Source organism: Saccostrea cucullata, unplaced genomic scaffold (assembly GCF_032062105.1).
Source record: "Saccostrea cucullata isolate Sc308-1 unplaced genomic scaffold, CSIRO_AGI_Scuc_v1 ctg6556, whole genome shotgun sequence".
Classification (NCBI taxonomy): domain Eukaryota; kingdom Metazoa; phylum Mollusca; class Bivalvia; order Ostreida; family Ostreidae; genus Saccostrea; species Saccostrea cuccullata.
This window is the reverse complement of record NW_026928644.1, coordinates 14128-34634: the sequence shown is the minus strand read 5'-3', so window position 1 is coordinate 34634 and position 20507 is coordinate 14128. Positions and strand designations below refer to the sequence as shown.

Below are 20507 nucleotides of genomic sequence, written 5' to 3'. Positions count from 1 at the left end.
TAATTTTGGCTTATTTTGGCATTTTGATGGTAGCCCGCTAAAATTTTAATCGCTAAAATAGTTAATACTCTTCTTAGTGTTCATCTATAAAGAGCTGAATTACTGTGTCCGTTAAAATAAATTACGCCAAAATTATTGGCATACCTTTGAGCAGGCAAAATGCCAAATTTTACATCCGCCAAGAAAACCCGCTACACGGTAGTTAGAATTGAATAATATTCAGCCAAGTTGTGAAAACAAACTAAAGTTATCAAATGCATGTTTGTCAATAAAAGCACTCGGCACATAAAATATGAAGAGAAACAAAGGCTTTGGTTATTAGATAGTCATAAGTATGTACATTTTAATATACTGTAAATTCCTAATTAAACTCAAGAAATTTATTATAGCATAATTTTGGGTGAAGCATCACTTGCAAAATAAAATAAGTTGCTTTTATTTTTCATGGTGCTGAAATCCATGTAAATTCTCTTTATCAATCGCAAATAAATATTCTCTTGATTTGACGTTAAAGAGTCATTTCGCAATAATAAGTACTCGTGTAAAATAAGGAATCTACAGTAATCACTTAATAAAATCCACACCTTGCTCTCATAAAAAACACAAAACAAGGAGTGACTATTTATATATAGCCACTGAATTATTTGTTTAACATAGTGACTAAGTTTCACTCCAATTTTCTGTATAAAACTCAAATGTTGCTGAAAATGGTAGAAATTTACTGTGTATATAGAGAAATGTTTGATATTTATTACAAGTAGGAGATTGGCCGAATTTATCATTAGGTCATAAATAGCTATTTAAACAGGGGCTAAACTTTTTGTTTTTTCATCATTAAAAGCGTCTGCCTAAATATGATACTTCACATAGTCACAATGAGTTTTGTTTAACAAAAAGTAGACAAGAAAAAGTATTCCAATCTCTACCATTCAACAATCACATTTTTGACATTTGTGAATATGTCTATTAGTGAGGTACTCATAATATGGTGATTTGCTATCATTCATTCACTTACTCTGCATTTACATATGCATTTTTAAAACCAGAAATTGTGAAAATCAAGAAATCAGATGTAGCATTATAATGGTTGAGTTTATGTGGGGGGTCAAAAATTGCCAATTGACAAATGGATGGAGAACTCTTCCTAAGGAACAATAATCTTTGTCACAAAACATCTTAACTCAATTACAATATAAACCCAAATACATTTCAAGATACAAAGTGTGCCAGTAATGGATCACAGATGATGAAGTCTAAAGTGATAAATGTATGGTATTTCAAAATAATTTCCTCTTCTTCTGTTGTTCAAATTGTTTTATTTCTCCATCAAAAATGCAAGACACCTTTGAGGAGATCACTCAGAAATTGTAAATTTATAGAATATTTAGATTTTCTTTTCCATTAGTATATACTAGAGCCAAATCCAAACACTTGTTTCATTCTGTTCCAGTAGTTGATGGCCCAGCCTTCTTTTGTTTTCTCGTATTCTGTGTCAGGAACACCAGTCTGTGTATAGTTAAGCACAGTGCAGTCATCTTTTTCATCAAATTCAAAAGTCACTGTTGAATAATGAGCATCTGGCCATGATTTCACTCTCCAATGTTGTACTATTTTCTGATTAGGAATCTGCAAATAGCAATACATTTAATAGGCTAAGTGAAAATATATTTCATTATTATACTACTACACTCAAAATATTTCTAACATTTACATGCATTTGTAAAGAACATGTAAACAGAACTGTCACAAGAAAGGCTTAGCATTGAACAATTCTTACTTGGCATTTTTATGTGGAGAAATGCATAAACAAAAAAACATAGGTAATCAGAGATTACAGAGCTCACCTCAACGAATGTTGTCTTTAAGTAAGGCAAAGTCACACAATTAACCAAAAAAAAGGTATACATTCCAAAAATGAAAATATTTTTAAAAGCCATTTTGATCTGATACTTTGAAATAGACCTACATAAAAAATTTAAACTACTTCTTCTTCATGAAAATGTAATGAAAATCCAGCATCTGAAGCAAATTTGCGAGTTTTCATCTCTTGATGCAGCATTTGTGCAAGTTTGGTTTATACAATGTTATATAAGCCTTATAGTTTTTGGTAATAGACCTGCAACCGTAACTTTTACCTTGTCTATTATCTGAAAAATGTATGTCCAATTCAGCATCCGAAGCAAGTCCATTAGTGTGCATCCTTAGATGTATCATCCATGCAAGTTTGCTCATTATAGGGCTCATAGTTTATTGGAAATGAAACATGCATCAAAACTAACATTTTCACTCATCTACAAAAAGTAGGTCAGATTCAGCATCCGAAGCAAGCCTGGAAGTATGCATCCTTAGATCGTCTATGCAAGATTGGTCATTTAAAAACTCATAGTTCCTTGGAAATGAAACCTGCACCAAAAACTTTTAACTATTCACTCAACCGGAAAATGTAGGTCAGATTCAGCATCCGAAGCAAGCCTGGTAGTGTGCATCCTTAGATGTATCATCCATGCAAGTTTGGTTAACATAGGTCTTAAAGTTACTTGGAAATGAAACCTGCACCAAAAACTTTAACCTGTTCGCTCAACTGGAAAATGTAGGTCAGATTCAGCATCCGAAGCAAGCCCGGTAGTATGCATCCTTAGATGTATCATCCATGCAAGTTTGGTCAACATAGGGCTTATAGTTACTTGGAAATGAAACCTGCACCAAAAACTTTAACCTGTTCACTCAACCGGAAAATGTAGGTCAGATTCAGCATCCGAAGCAAGCCCGGTAGTATGAATCCTTAGATGTATCATCCATGCAAGTTTGGTCAACATAGGGCTTATAGTTACTTGGAAATGAAACCTGCACCAAAAACTTTAACCTGTTCACTCAACTGGAAAATGTAGGTCAGATTCAGCATCCGAAGCAAGTCCGATAGTATGCATCCTTAGATGTATCATCCATGCAAGTTTGGTCAACATAGGGCTTATAGTTACTTGGAAATGAAACCTACACCAAAAACTTTAACCTGTTCACTCAACCGGAAAATGTAGGTCAGATTCAGCATCCGAAGCAAGCCTGATAGTATGCATCCTTAGATGTATCATCCATGCAAGTTTGGTCAACATAGGGCTTATAGTTACTTGGAAATGAAACCTGCACCAAAAACTTTAACCTGTTCACTCAAGCCGAAAATGTAGGTCAGATTCAGCATCCGAAGCAAGCCCGGTAGTATGCATCCTTAGATGTATCATCCATGCAAGTTTGGTCAACATAGGGCTTATAGTTACTTGGAAATGAAACCTGCACCAAAAACTTTATCCTGTTCACTCTAGCGGAAAATGTAGGTCAGATTCAGCATCCGAAGCAAGCCCGGTAGTATGCATCCTTAGATGTATCATCCATGCAAGTTTGGTCAACATAGGGCTTATAGTTACTTGGAAATGAAACCTGCACCAAAAACTTTAACCTGCTCACTCAACCGGAAAATGTAGGTCAGATTCAGCATCCGAAGCAAGCCCGGTAGTATGCATCCTTAGATGTATCATCCATGCAAGTTTGGTCAACATAGGGCTTATAGTTACTTGGAAATGAAACCTACACCAAAAACTTTAACTTGTTCACTCAACCGGAAAATGTAGGTCAGATTCAGCATCCGAAGCAAGCCCGGTAGTATGCATCCTTAGATGTATCATCCATGCAAGTTTGGTCAACATAGGGCTTATAGTTACTTGGAAATGAAACCCACACCAAAAACTGCACCAAAAATGTTAACCTGCTCCAAAAACATTAACCTGGTCATTCCTTTGCTGAAATTGCAGCATCCACAGGATGAAAATCCACCATTCAGTCGACTGAATGGTGGCTGAATGGCCACTGAATGGTCACTGAAAGGTCACTGAAAAGACCCTTTCCCGTGACCTTTCCGTGATCATTCAGTTACCATTCAGTCGACTGAATGGCACATACATTTCAGTGACCTTTCCGTGATCATTCAGTTGAATCTTTTTATTGAATAATCGGCTTATTTTTTTACCTAAAAATTTTATTTCACTTTTTCCTGGTCTAATAGCATTAAATGTATCTAATTCCGAATAAAAAAAATAGGAAAAAAATTAATGCAAGAAAAAAAATTGCTCCCATGCCAAGAATCGAACCCTGATCTCCTGCTTAAGTGTCCATGACCTTATCAATTACGCTACGACTTCTTCTTAAGAAATGCGGATTTAAAATCAATTAATTTATAGAAATCGATGGAACAATCAGTTCACCTGTTGTATCGAGGAGCTGCGATGTGTATATATCTTGTATATCTTTTGTATATTCTATGTTAGTTGCACAGATTTTGGGGACAGACTAATTAATTGTAAACACATCTCCTATCGGGATGTTGACAATTATCAGAGACGGGCACCTGTTCCTGTGTCAAAAATTTAAGATCGTTGTAAATTCTCTATCTAGAAACTTAGTAGAATGATTTTATTAAAGCAATATCATTCAGAAAGCTAAAATCTAATATATTTTTTTTTCTACAAGAGGCATGTATAAACGAAATATTTATTCTTGTAATTAAAAATGAATTTGAAATAATGACTTTCAAAAACTAAATATCCTGCAGTTTTGACAATGACATAATTAAGAAACAAAATTGATCAGTAACACTTGCGATCTTCCAGAAATGGTTTAAATAATATAAATTCTGTTTCATCAATCAAAACTATAGATTTCCATGAAAAAAATATACAAGTATAAGCACTATAGAATGCTATGCATTTATTTGAATTTTGAATCGGTTATAGGATCATCATTTTTTATCACTTGAAGAATTTTTGTTTTCTAAATGTAACTAGAAAATTAAAAATCATTTTGAATAAGTCTCACATATTTTATAAAATTATAATAATAACTTAGACATATTTTAAAGTACCCGAATTTGATCACGATAAGTAAAAAAAAACAATTAAGATTGAATAATAAATCTTTATTCAAAATATTGCTTTCTTGTTAAGGAAAAATATCTGATTATAAAATAATACGCTAGTGAAAAAATTGCTAAATTGAGACTTAAATATCGCTGAAAGGTGGCGGAAAGGTCACTGAAAGACGACAGAAAGGTCACTGAAAGTTGACGGAATGGTCACTGAAAGACGACAGAAAGGTCACTGAAAGTCGACGGAAAGGTCACTGAAAGACGACGGAAAGGTCACTGAAAGTTGAGTGAAAGGTCACTTAAAGTTGACATAAAGGCCACTGAAAGTTGACGGAAATGTGTCCGCTGAATGGTGACTGAAAGGTATCTGAAATGTGACTGAAAGGCAACTGAAAGGTCACTGAAATGTATGTGCCATTCAGTGGCTGAATGGCCACCGAAAAGTTACTGAAAGCCGCCTTTCAGTTTTAACTGAAAGGTCTTGTTTCTTCCTGTGATCTGAAACTTTGTCTGGTACAATAAAACACACTAAAACCATCTTCCATGCATGTCTAATCAGTATAGGACACAGAAGTAATTAAAAAGAAAACTGCTCCAAAAAACTTAACCTTAACCTGGGACGCCGACGCCGACACCGACACCGACGCCGAGGGTATCACATAAGCTCCCCCCAACTTCGTTGAGGTGAGCTAATAAAGCAAGTATATGTAACTCAATGAGATTTGCATTTGCTATTCAAGATTAAAGTGTAGAGAATCCAATATTCACATTATGTATGGTTCAATAACTTTTTTTCAAAGCTTCTTTTAATTGCAGTATATGCAATGCACGTGTCAATGGAATGTGTACATCACAGTAATATATAGCTGTTCTGTGAAGTAGTTGCAATGTAATGTAATTGATAATAGTTGTAATGAGCTGAAATAAATGTAAGTATATACTGTTTCCTAAAAAATATTAACCCGATGTACTGTACGTGTACATAAATTGGTGCATTCAAAATTTAGCACAATCACTATAAGGCACTGAGCTGTTGGCATATTCACAAGTGCTACACATTTTTGTGCCATTTATTGTATTAATAATTTCTGAGCAGCATTCATGAATAAGCACATGCATGTCTGTGCCATAGCTTCTAAAAAATGAAGCCCATGTTTTTAAGAATACACACACAGTAACTGGAAGTCACACTGATAAAGATTTTAAAAAATGTAAAATTAGTGTTTATTGATTTCTAATTGCATTTTTGTCTCATAAAACATATACAGTGCTCATAAAAATATTTCTGATGGGCTGATGCTTGTTATAACTTATTTTAGAGAAGTTCAAGAAACATTTTATTCCCCTATGTTTGGATGCTCTGCATGCTGATTTGTTTCAACAATAATCCTTCAAAAACTGAAAACCACTTCAGTTCCAAAATTACGGGAAAGCGTCTTACTTATACCTTCTTTATAAATTTTGAATTTTTAAGGAATTCATTTTCTGCTTAACTTATAATTCTAGTACTGCTAGATCAGCCTTGCGAGGAAGCAAAAAAAAACATAGAAGGGGCAGATAATTCATTCTGACTAATATCATCATATCTGATGAGAAGAAATGAATCTGCTTACCAATTCTACAAAGTCACCAGTTATATTTCCATGTAATAGAGAAAAACGCCCTCCCTTTTCAACTTCCATTTCCACTGGGCTAGCTGAAAAGGCCTGAACCATCTATAAAAATAATTCAAAATGCTGCAGAGTTAAACTGAATATGTTGTACATTAATAAATTTCTGTCAGCAATGTCTCACCGGTCATCACATTACTAAGCACAATACAATTTTTTTCAGCTTTTTAATTCATGAGTATTCATCACAAAATTTAACGACAGTTTGATGATAGTTTAACTTGTGACTGTTTTTTCTTTCAAAACCATCAGAAATATAGATGTATGTCCATGTAGCAAATAGTGGCTTTTCTGGACAAAAATTATGTTACTCTGAGTGAAGAACTGTAATAATTGGTTTAAAGTACTGAAAATAATATTTTTTAAAATCATTTCTTTACCTGTACATCAGTGAGAGCTCTGTACAGGTCCTCAGCACGACATTTGAATTCCTCCTTCCCAACAATTTTCTTGGTGTGGATTTTTACCCCTAAGGGTTTGGCAACTTTGGTATCCACCACATGCTTGTTCATTTCTTCTTTAGACTTATTCTTTAAAATATTTTAAATAACAAATAACATTTACTAAAATGTTCATTAAAACTAGATATATTCCCTATTTACATTTTCATGAATCATTATAATAGAAAAATTCTAGCTATTCTTTAAAACACACATCAACAAAGTATAAATTCAATTTGCCTTTCAAATGATTGATTATTACTCCAAAGTCTTCTTAACTTATCTGTATTTTAAGTTTCTAATGATGTTTAATTGATGGTCTTGAATTTTCATTTTTTTCTCTAAGATAACAACATTAATCAAAATTTCACAACAAATTTTGTGAGGCTTCCATGTGTTACCATAGGAATCATGCAAGTTATATTTAGGTTAATAATGCCGATACATATTACTTCAGGGAAAATATTTTTATAGTTTTTCTTGTACTGTTGATAGAATTTGATCATGTAACACCTATCATAATTGTATACAATTATCTTAATATTGAAATTTGCCATTGGTTATCATCTACATACATATTTTTGGCAACAATCAGTATTGTTTTTGTGAGAGTGGATTGTTGAATTTTAAGCCTTATCAAGGCTTGATAAATATTTGAAGTAGCTGAAAATCTCCGTGTTACCATGGCAACCTAGATACATAACTAACTGATTCAACTTGATATATGTTTCTAGTGTTAAGTTGATACTTTGATATAAGCATTCTGGGCAAAATATTTCATCCAAATTTGTGACCATGTGGGCCAAGTTTGAAGTCAAGTGGTTTAAGCTGTTGGGAGAAGTCTAAAATGTAAATGTTTGGAAACACTTACTGTTCCTGCTACAGTCTTAGCAGGTGCCTGTTGTCCTCCTTTGGTTGGCAAGACAACACCTTTACTGTACTCTGATAAATTAAAAAAAAAATCATCAATAAGTCAGGATCTAAACAAAGCTAACACTATTTGTTGAAAGGGAAAAACTAAATGAATGTAAAGTCATAAGAGTATCAGGGTTTTGTTTTTTTTTTAAATGCTGATATTTCCAGTTAAACTGGAGACAATAGCTTTGGGTGAGTTGAAAGCTGAGAAAAAAGTTTCAAACAGAATGTAATAAAAATAACTCATTGTTTAGGAACAAGGTCCTGTACTGTGTTATAGAGGAGGGGGTAGAAATTCAGATTTCTCAACTCTTGAGTTGTAGTTCAAGCATAGAAAAGTTTTATCTCTTTCCTACCGTTTTGATAACGTCTTATGATCTTACCATGCCTTAAATCATTTAAATAATCTGCCATCTTTTGTCTCACCAGAGTGACTCCAGTCTTCCGTAGAAATTCCTTTAATTTGAAGGCTTCATCCGAGTCATTAGAGACTGTGACATTAAACTGATAAAAAAAATGCATCATTTAATACACCACCATGTTTTAAAGTATAACATCATAACATATACAATGTATGGTGCATTTGCGAAGTAAAATCTCTTAACTTACATCAATTTCATCTGTATCATTCTCTTCACTCAGATTTGGTATCTCAAATTTCCCTTTATACTTTTTGTCACTATCCTTAAATTTACCTGCAAAACACATTTTAATATTACAGTGTATTACCTGAAAAATTCAAATGAAATCTTTTCTATCAGTATTCAATCTATTACAATGATATATTATAAATGTTTTACTTATATTCCTTATAGCATTTATTCTTTTTTCATTCTAATAGATTTATTCATATTTAAAAATCTATCATCTCACCTGACCACTCCCCTTTGATAACAAATTCATAGAAAAATATTAATTTGGCTTTTCTGTTATTTGCAGATGCTTCCCCTTCAATGCTTGTTACCTCCTTGATTTCACAGAAATCTGGAATAGTCAAAAGCATGCTTTATTCCATCTGAAATTCACTAAATTTCCATTATTTTTTTCATTTTTAACTCTGTGACGACTTTTTAATTTCCATAATTGTTTTCATTTAGGACCTATCATTTCACTTTCCTTCCAATTAACATATGACTTTGTTTGTTACATAATTTCAGTGGGTTTCAATCACAGGCACTTCTTTCGTATAAAGGGCACCCCCCTACTTATTTTTACCACTAGGTCCCTAACTCATCTTCAGGCACTCCCGCATCAAGCAAGCTTGTATTAATTTTTATAATATATCAATCATTAACGTACTTTAAAATGACATCATTTGCTTCAATAGACTTTATTCTTGTCAATCAAATCATTTCAGACGTCTCTAGTTGAGCCTCTTTATTGTAAAACATTCATTTATTCCTTGAAAATTATGTACATACATATTATTAATAATGAGTTTTGGTGGAATACAACTTCAGGTTGGGGGTAGGATAAAACCAGACGTCAGAGTTTTCCATTCCAAGGTCTCTGGTTTTATCCTTCATTGTAACCCTAACTGGAAATTTGTATCCCAACAAAAGTCTTTATCGAGGTTATTTTCGAGGAATAAATGAGAAGTTTAAACCAGAAGTCTCTGTCAAGTCTGTGGCTCTACTGGTTTGTACTTATAATAAAGGAGGAGAAAAGTAGCAGTTGGGACATAAAACTTTTATAAAAGCAATAAATAGAACTAGATGCTGTCATGAGACAGTAATACCCGCACTAAGGCGTTTGCCTCTAAATACACGCTCCTACATATTGGGCGGCTTTCCAAAGAAATAGTCAAAATAATTCTATAATTTACATGTATTCATCAAATTGAGTATGAAATTCTCAGACCCTGTGACCTATAACTCAGAAACTCTTATATTTATTTTATACATGTTTAATTCATTATATACCAGTCTGAATTTTATTAATGATGTAAATTCATGCACGGATCTGTCGGGGGGGGGGGGGGGGGAGGGGGGGGTCAGGACCCCCCCCCCCCCCTGGAATTTACAAGGTTAAAAAATGTATATACTAAAACAAGGAAAAAGTTACAATGGACCCCCCTTGGAAAATGCAGATCCCCCCATGGTAAACACGAATATGTGTAAAATAAGTATGAAAAGTTATAAATTTGCGGCAATAGAAGTCACCACTACTCCCACCCCACCCCCCACGATATAGGTTTATGACGTTTGGGTGAGATTTACTTTAGGTTTTTTTTTGATTGTCAATTTCTGGGATAGGATTTTTTTTTGACTGAGGTGGACCCCCCCCCCCCCCCCCGGGAAAGATTTCTGGATCCGCGTCTGAAATTAGATTTTGATATATGTTTTGCTCATAATAGGACATTTTTGAATTTACTAACCCCCCCCCTCGACACCACAATCACACAGCACATACTTTTTGGAATAGGCTAGATGGAAAAGGTTTGTTAAAATTTAATATCGTTTGTTATGAATTAATTTAAAATTTGTTCTTGTACTATACATGTGAACATGTAAATTTCTACATCACATCACGTTGCGTCATCCATTATCATATTTATAGATTAAACACCATTTGGCACACCTCGGCCGATTCCCACTTCATCTGATAAGGTGATGGAATCGACGAAGGTTAGCCAAAATGGCACATGGCTGCAGTCTGGTGTGCATTGGATTAATTCATTTTGAGTTATAATTGGATTTATATTTCATGAAGTTGAGACACAGGGAGTCGGTAAGTAGAAGTTTTAGTATAGTGGGGGGTAAAATACACCCAAACTATTAGGTTAAAGTTTAAAAAGGGTGAAAGATCATCGCATGCCACACTAGACGAATTTCATATTGTGAAGTTATCTCCCGTTGTCGATGTGACATTCAGTTACTGCCAATACTGGTGCGGATCCAGAATTTTTTTCGGGAGTAGGGAGGGGGGTTCACATCTCAGTCAAAAAATCGTGACAAGCAGGAGAAAAAAAAATTAAAACAAATAAACAAATAAAAAAACAATGATAGTGAGGTCAATGTTTTCTAAGTTTATAGGGAGAGGATGTCAAGAGTCATTTTTTACTTGCTACAGTATATAGTCTTGTTTAAATAACAAAGCAAATGCCAGATGGGGGGATGGGGGGGGGGGATTCCAATCTTCCTACCCACTTCCTGTCCCTGAAATAACAATGTATTTTGTTATTCCAGTTAAATAGTATATTTTTTTCCATTTGACTAATAATTATACATATTTTGTTTCTTGTGTTTATAGTATGTCTATCTATAAGTCTGCAGAAATTAAATCCTAGCTAGCTTGCCCATAAGTTTTAAGTGGGATGGGCTATACAAATAGCTTCCACATTTTATAGGTTTATTTCTTGTGACAATTTAATAAGACCTTTTATTTGGGTAACATTAATTTTTACCTCTGATCGCTTGACATGGGATACACATTTTTACAAGAAAAATACCAAACTTTAAACTCTGCCTAAATTTTGATCAGTAGGTGCTAGGGCTTTCATACTTATCATGACACATTGTATTCATTGTGAACTGTCAACAGGTATAAATATGTTTGACCTTGACCCTAGAGTTTGAACCACTTAAACAAAAAAATTAACCTTGGCAATTAACTTTTGAACAGGAATTACTAGGGATTTCTTTATTTCACATGTGCATTCCTTGTGACAAGACTTTCTTCTGATACTAACAATTTGAACCCTTCGACCTTGACCTTTGATTTTGACATATATTTGAGAAACTTCAACCTTCGCCATAGGCTTCCATACTGGGACATCAGTGTTTCACAAACACATCTTATCTTCATTATTATTTGGTGGTGTCTCCATATGAGGGAAGATGTATTCACAACAAACAAACAAATCACTAAAGAAAATATAAAACATGAATATGTTGGTCATGCATATCTCTGCAGGAAAAAAACAGCTTTCCAAATACTCCAACCATATTGTAACCCTTTCAAAACACTCATTTGAGCTTTTTTGGTTTCCTTAGCATATAATGTCTGTCGTGACGTGTTGTCCATCTGTTTGTCTGAAAACTTTTTACATTTTTAACTAATCTCTAGAACCACTGGGCCAATTTTACCCAATTCATATAGAAATATGTACATTTGTATGTCAGACTCAGTCCATCTGTCTCAATAAATTTAACCTTGGTTATCACGGTCATATCTACTGAATGAGAAGAGACATTCATATTAAACTTATGTATTAGTATATTTACCTGTGAGAATAGCATGGTTTTTTTTTTTTTACATGTGACCTAGAAGTTTGACCAACTTGCAAAAAAATTAAATTGTTATAAATTCATCATTTTGAAAGAGAAAAGTTAGGGCATTCATATCATAATGCATGTATATTATTACCTGTGATAAGACCTTTCCAAATAAATCATGACTTTTACACTGTGACCTTGACCTTGAAGCGATCAAACCTAACCTACTTTTCAAAAATGTTGCACTTGCTTATAACTTTTGATTGAGATGAGATATGACTCTCACATTTGACATTTACATAAATTACTCATAAGAATTCAAGGTGTTTCCCAGCATGCGATGTTTTTTTATGCGCCCGAATTTTTTCGGGGCACATATTGTTTTTGTCCTGTCTGTTTGTCTGTTTATCTGTTTGTCTGTTGTCAACTTTAACCTTGGCCAAAACTTTTGAACCGTAAGAGATAGAGACTTCATATTTGGTATGTATACTCCTCTAATAAAGTTCTTTCAAATGACATCAAGGTCAATGACCTTGTGACGTTGACTGTGACCTATATGCTAAAAATAGGTTTTTCAACTGTTTGTCATAACTTTTGAACCATAAGAAATAGAGACTTCATAATTAGTATGCATACTCCTCTAATAAAGTTCTTTCAAATGACATCAGGGTCAATGACCTTGTGACCTTGACTGTGACCTATATGCTAAAAATAGGGTTTTCAACTGTTTATTATAACTTTTGAACCATAGGAGATAGGGACTTCATATTTGGTATGCATACTCCACTAAAAAGGTTCTTTCAAACAACACCAAGGTCAATGACCATGTGACCTTGACTGTGACCTTTATACTTAAAATAGCTTTTTCCACTTTTTGCCATAACCTTTGAACCATAGAAGATAGGGACTTCATATTTGGTATGCATACTGCACTAATTAAGTTCCTTCAAATGACATCAAGGTCAATGACCTTGTGACCTTGACTGTGACCTATATGCTAAAAATAGCTTTTTCCACTTTTTGCCATAACTTTTGAACCATAAGAGATAAGGACTTCATATTAAGTATGCATACTCCACTAATAAAGTTCTTTCAAACAACACCAAGGTCAATGACCATGTGAAGTTAACTGTGACCTTTATACTAAAAATAGCTTTTTCTACTTTTTGCCATAACTTTTGAACCATAGGAGATAGGGACTTCATAGTTAGTATGCATACCCCACTAATTAAGTTCTTACAAATAACACCAAGGTCACTGACCTTGTGACCTTGACTGTGAACTATATGCTAAAAATAGCTTTTTCGAACTTTGTTGACGCCGGGCACATAGTGTTTCACAAACACATCTTGTTACCCCTTGACGTTGATGTTTTACATAATTTTCAAAATATTTAACTCTCCTAAAAGATGATTAGGCTTCTGAGTAACATTAAGGAAGACTTCAAGGAAGACAGGGCTTTTTGCACAAAAAACGTCATTTTTCAACCCACATTTGACCCCCCGGGGCAAAATCTAAATTCCAAAACCTTACTGCACATCTACATGACCCCACCAACCATCTCCCAAAAGATGATTAGGCTGCTGAGGAAAATGTAAGAGGAGTTCAGGGAAGATAGGGCTTTTTGCATAAAAAACGTCATTTTTCGACCCCCATTTGTTCCCCTGGGGCAAAATCTTAATTCCGAAACCTTACTGCACATGTACATGACACCACCAACCATCTCCCAAAAGGTGATTAAGCTGCTGAGTAAAATGTAGAAGGAGTTCAGGGAAGACAGGACTTTTTGCACAAAAAACGTCATTTTTTTACCCCCATTTGACCCCCCGGGGCAAAATCAAAATTCTGAAACCTTACTGCACATCTACATGACACCACTAATCATCCAACAAAAGATGATTAGGCTGCTAAGTAAAATGTAAGAGGAGATCAGGGAAGATAGGGCTTTTTGCATAAAAAACGTCATTTTTCGACCCCCATTTGACCCCCCGGGGCAAAATTAAAATTCCGAAACCTTACTGCACATCTACATGACACCACCAACCATCCCCCAAAAGGTGATTTGGCTGCTGAGTAAAATGTAGAAGGAGTTTAGGGAAGACAGGACTTTTTGCACAAAAAACGTCATTTTTCGACTCCCATTTGACCCCCCGGGGCAGAATCAAAATTCCGAAACCTTACTGCACATGTACATGTCACCACTAATCATCCCACAAAAGATGATTAGGCTGCTAAGTAAAATGTAAGAGAAGTTCAGGGTAGATGGGGCTTTTTACATAAAAAACGTCATTTTTCGACCCCCATTTGACCCCCCGGGGCAAAATCTTAATTCCGAAACCTTACTGCACATGTACATGACACCACCAACCATCTCCCAAAAGGTGATTAGGCTACTGTGTAAAATGTAAGAGGAGTTCAGGGAAGACAGGACTTTTTGCACAAAAAACGTCATTTTTTGACCCCCATTTGACCCCCCGGGGCAAAATCAAAATTCTGAAACCTTACTGCACATCTACATGACACCACTAATCATCCAACAAAAGATGATTAGGCTGCTAAGTAAAATGTAAGAGGAGATCAGGGAAGATAGGGCTTTTTGCATAAAAAACGTCATTTTTCGACCCCCATTTGACCCCCCGGGGCAAAATTAAAATTCCGAAACCTTACTGCACATCTACATGACACCACCAACCATCCCCCAAAAGGTGATTTGGCTGCTGAGTAAAATGTAGAAGGAGTTTAGGGAAGACAGGACTTTTTGCACAAAAAACGTCATTTTTCGACCCCCATTTGACCCCCGGGGCAGAATCAAAATTCCGAAACCTTACTGCACATGTACATGTCACCACTAATCATCCCACAAAAGATGATTAGGCTGCTAAGTAAAATGTAAGAGAAGTTCAGGGTAGATGGGGCTTTTTACATAAAAAACGTCATTTTTCGACCCCCATTTGACCCCCCGGGGCAAAATTAAAATTCCGAAACCTTACTGCACATCTACATGACACCACCAATCATCCCCCAAAAGGTGATTTGGCTGCTGAGTTAAATGTAGAAGGAGTTCAGGGAAGACGGGACTTTTTACACAAAAAATGTCATTTTTCGACCCTCATTTGACCCCCCGGGGCAAAATCAAAATTCTGAAACCTTACTGCACATCTACATGACACCACTAATCATCCAACAAAAGATGATTAGGCTGCTAAGTAAAATTTAAGAGGAGTTCAGGGAAGATAGGGCTTTTTGCATAAAAAACGTCATTTTTCGACCCCCATTTGACCCCCCGGGGAAAAATCAAAATTCCGAAACCTTACTGCACATCAACATGACACCACCAATCATCCCCCAAAAGGTGATTAGGCTGCTGAGTAAAATGTAGAAGGAGTTCAGGGAAGACGGGACTTTTTGCACAAAAAACTTCATTTTTTTACCCCCATTTGACCCCCCGGGGCAAAATCAAAATTCCGAAACCTTACTGCACATCTACATGACACCACTAATCATCCAACAAAAGATGATTAGGCTGCTAAGTAAAATGTAAGAGAAGTTCAGGGTAGATGGGGCTTTTTACATAAAAAACGTCATTTTTCGACCCCCATTTGACCCCCCGGGGCAAAATTAAAATTCCGAAACCTTACTGCACATCAACATGATACCACCAATCATCCCCCAAAAGGTGATTAGGCTGCTGAGTAAAATGTAGAAGGAGTTCAGGGAAGACGGGACTTTTTGCACAAAAAACGTCATTTTTTGACCCCCATTTGACCCCCCTGGGCAAAATCAAAATTCCGAAACCTTACTGCACATCTACATGACACCACTAATCATCCCACAAAAGATGATTAGGCTGCTAAGTAAAATGTAAGAGAAGTTCAGGGAAGATGGGGCTTTTTGCATAAAAAACGTCATTTTTCGACCCCCATTTGATCCCCCGGGGCAAAATCAAAATTCCGAAACCTTACTGCACATCTACATGACACCACCAACCATCCCCCAAAAGGTGATTTGGCTGCTGAGTAAAATGTAGAAGGAGTTCAGGGAAGACGGGACTTTTTGCACAAAAAACTTCATTTTTCGACCCCCATTTGACCCCCCGGGGCAGAATCAAAATTCCGAAACCTTACTGCACATCTACATGTCACCACTAATCATCCCACAAAAGATGATTAGGCTGCTAAGTAAAATGTAAGAGAAGTTCAGGGTAGATGGGGCTTTTTACATAAAAAACGTCATTTTTCGACCCCCATTTGACCCCCCGGGGCAAAATTAAAATTCCGAAACCTTACTGCACATCTACATGACACCACCAATCATCCCCCAAAAGGTGATTTGGCTGCTGAGTTAAATGTAGAAGGAGTTCAGGGAAGACGGGACTTTTTGCACAAAAAATGTCATTTTTCGACCCCCATTTGACCCCGCGGGGCAAAATCAAAATTCTGAAACCTTACTGCACATCTACATGACACCACTAATCATCCAACAAAAGACGATTAGGCTGCTAAGTAAAATGTAAGAGGAGTTCAGGGAAGATAGGGCTTTTTGCATAAAAAACGTCATTTTTCGACCCCCATTTGACCCCCCGGGGAAAAATCAAAATTCCGAAACCCTACTGCACATCTACATGACACCACCAACCATCTCCTAAAAGATGATTAGGCTGCTGAGTAAAATGTAAGAGAAGTTCAGGGAAAACAGGGCTTTTTGTATAAAAAACCTCATTTTTCTACCCCCATTTGACCCCCCGGGGCAAAATTGAAATTCCGAAACCTTACTGCACATCTACATGACACCACCTACCATCCCCCAAAAGGTGATTTGGCTGCTGAGTAAAATGTAAGAGGAGTTCAGGGAAGACGAGACTTTTTGCACGAAAAACGTCATTTTTCGACCCCCATTTGACCCCCCGGGGCAAAATCAAAATTCCGAAACCTTACTGCACATCTACATGACACCACCAACCATCTCTTAAAAGATGATGAAGCTACTGTGTAAAATGTAGGAGGAGTTCAGGGAAGAAAAGTGTGACAGACGGACGGACGGACGGACATGAGTAACAACAATATACCCGAACTTTCTTTAGAAAGTGCGGGTATAATAATGATCCTTGATTAAGTCTCTTTTTGTGGCAAGATTGCAATAAGACTACAACTGTAGGAGTAGCTTTTAATAAAAGTTTACAGAACTAGGAGGAGAAAGTTCACAGAAATTTCTTTTTTTAGTAACCATGGCAACACTGTTTATCGAAATCAAAAACTGATACGCGAAATTATGTATCTTAGAGTAGTCTACTTGTGTGCCAAGTCATACTGAAATCAGACCAAAACTGTAGAAGGAGTAGCATTTAAAAAGTATTTCACAGAAATTTCTATTTTTATTAACCACGGCAACACCTTTCATCGAAATCAAAAACCGATATAAAGAATTATGTATCTAAGTGTAGACTACTTGTGTGCTAAGTCATATTGAAATCAGACCAAAACTGTAGGAGGAGTAGCATTCTAAAGGAATCTCACAGAAATTTCTATTTTTAGTAACCACGGCAACACCGTTCATCGAAATCAAAAATCGATATATAGAATTATGTATCTTAGTGTAGACTACTTGTGTGCCCAGTTATATTGAAATCAGACCAAAACTGTAGGAGGAGTAGCATTTTAAAAGAATCTAACAGAAATTTCTATTTTTAGTGACCACGACAACATCGTTCATCGAAATCAAAAATCGATATATAGAATTATGTATCTTAGTGTAGACTACTTGTGTGGTAAGTCATATTGAAATCAGACCAAAACTGTAGGAGGAAATGCATTTTAAATGTATTTCACAGAAAATTCTATTTTTATTAACCACGGCAACACCGTTCATTGAAATCTAAAACTGATACACAGAATTATGTATCTTAGAGTAGACTACTTGTGTATTAAGTCATACTGAAATCAGACCAAAACTGTAGGAGGAGTAGCATTTTAAAAGAATCTCAAAGAAATTTCTATTTTTAGTAACCACAGCAATACCATTCATCGAAATCAAAAACCGATAAACAGATTTATGTATCTTAGTGTAGTCTACTTGTGTGCCAAGTCATATTGAAATCAGACCAAAACTGTAGAAGGAGTAGCATTTTAAAAGAATCTCACAGAAATTTCTATTTTTAGTAACCACAGCAACACCGTTCATTGAAATCAAAAATCGATACATAGAATTATGTATCTTAGTGTAGTCTACATGTGTGCCCAGTTATGTTGAAATCAGACCAAAACTGTAGGAGGATAGCATTTTGAAAAATTGTTTACAGACGGACAGACAGACAGACAGACAGCTCGACAGACGATGGACTCATTATTATCGCATAAGCTCTTCTGGTCTCTGACCAGTAGAGCTAAAAATCAGGCTCAACCAGAGACGTCTAAAACGATTTAATTAACAAGTAAAAAGTGTCTTGTTGAAGCGAACAATGTCATTTTAAAGTAGGTTAATGATTGATATATTAACAGAATACAAGCTTGAAGCAGGGATGCCTGAAAGTGAGTTATGTACCTTAATTGTAGTAAAAGTAAGTAGGGGGTGCCCCATACACAAAACAAGTGCAAGTGGTTTCAATAATAAGCATAATATGACTTATAGTATTTATATAATTTAATAAAGATGTAAAACAAAAAAAAGCTTACGTTTATCATCTTCTATTACAATACCAGTCAGAAGTTCCTTCAGTCTGTCCTTTGACCAACCTGTGGCATTCTTTTCCACCCTGTAATACATATTCAGCACACATGTCACTCTTAGAATTACTTATAAATTATCTGAGTTACTTATAAATTATCTAAGTCTATCATTAAATGTATGTATTTGTTAGATGGGTTGAAGAGGTTTTTTTTCACGAATAATGTCACATGCATTGTTAAGCAACATTCGTATGACTAAGAAAAACCTTTTCTATGTTGATATCACATGTTACTATAAGTACTTATTTTCTTGCTTTAAAAATTACCTATGAAATACTGCTGTCATTACACCGTGTCAAAATCAGACAATATGATTAAGTTTTTCACTTCGATAGATCGATTTGCTCACACATCTTTTTTTCAGAGAGCTAAACAGCCTAAAGAGAGATTGTATGTCCCTACCCGCCTGTTATCCTTACCAGTGCCAATTGTTTACGTTAGTTCCATCGGGTCTCTCCTCCACAATCCAGCGTGGATCCCCTTCACCCCACTTCGCCATACCTGTCGACAATATCTGTGTATTAACTTGTTAAATATTTTTAAATAAACCTTCTTATACCCTCGGAATTTTTTTTCTCTTTCTATGTCTTAGAAAACTCACGTTGTTATTTTTTTTTTTAACCGGAACGGGGTAGCAGCGCCACAGCAGCGAATTTTCTAGAATGAACAGTAACTCTTGCTTTGCCTAACCCGATCCCGATCTATAAAGTAAACGCAACAACTCTATTACCAAAATATAAGAATATAAATCTAACAAATATTTTTTTTTCTCTATTTATTTTTTATAAGAGACACTTAATTAAAAACGAACATAAGTATGAGACTTCTTTCCATTTTCAAGCGTAAGTACGTATTTATAAGTTTATGCAAGTAATGATAACCTGTCAGAGACAAGCAAACTGATTTTCAGCAATTAACAAAATCCAGGCATTTACTATCAGGGAGGGGTGTCCCATTTTTTCTAAAATAATAATGTTATTTTAGTATGAGAATGCTTATTTGAAATGTCGGTTGTGTACCCCACCCCACCCCTTCTTTTATTTCTCTAAGGTTTTTAAAGTATAAGACCGCTCCAATTCACAGAAAAGGATTTTAACTTTTGCTTCTTTTTTTTTTTTTTTTTTTTATAAATTGTCAATTATTTTTCTAATTGCCACTTTCAAATGGGACATAAGGATGCCTGAAATCATTTTAATTGGCTCTGGCGCTCCCTCTTCATCTGGAAGTTAGCATATTCAGGACGGTTTTCTGGTGAATATTCCTCGTATATTGTTTTTGCATGGTAACTCACATTTTAGCGATAATAATCTTTGAAAATAAAAACAGGAACATATATGTACTTTTAAAATTCCTGTACAAAGGTCCTCTATTAAACAAGCTTATTCAAAGAATTCGTGTCCCCCGCTGAGTGAAAAAGAGGAGGATGCTCAAATGGGGGGGAGTCGTACCCCCACCCCCTCCCTTCACTGAATTTTCAGAATTATTAAATTACGCACTAAAGCAAATTAAAAAAAAAATCCAACAGGGATATAAAGAATTGACTGCTTATTCTTTAAATGTGTATATACATGTATGAAGATTCTTTTAATATAAAATACTTATCACACAATGATAATATTTTGTACACGCCA

At 35.3% G+C, this 20507-nt stretch overlaps 1 protein-coding gene across 1 annotated transcript; it reads right to left on the bottom strand.

Moving 5' to 3' along the window:
* Positions 1-6: 6 nt before the first annotated feature.
* Positions 7-19509, bottom strand: LOC134278274 (activator of 90 kDa heat shock protein ATPase homolog 1-like). The gene is made up of 9 exons (XM_062760593.1): positions 19296-19509; positions 18823-18902; positions 8811-8921; positions 8547-8632; positions 8321-8441; positions 7894-7964; positions 6963-7112; positions 6526-6627; positions 7-1626 (listed from the first exon to the last, which is right to left on the bottom strand). Exons 1-9 carry the CDS (start codon positions 19373-19375, stop codon positions 1402-1404), a joined length of 1026 nt encoding a protein of 341 aa, XP_062616577.1. The 5' UTR covers positions 19376-19509; the 3' UTR covers positions 7-1401.
* Between the last annotated feature and the right edge of the window lie 998 nt (positions 19510-20507).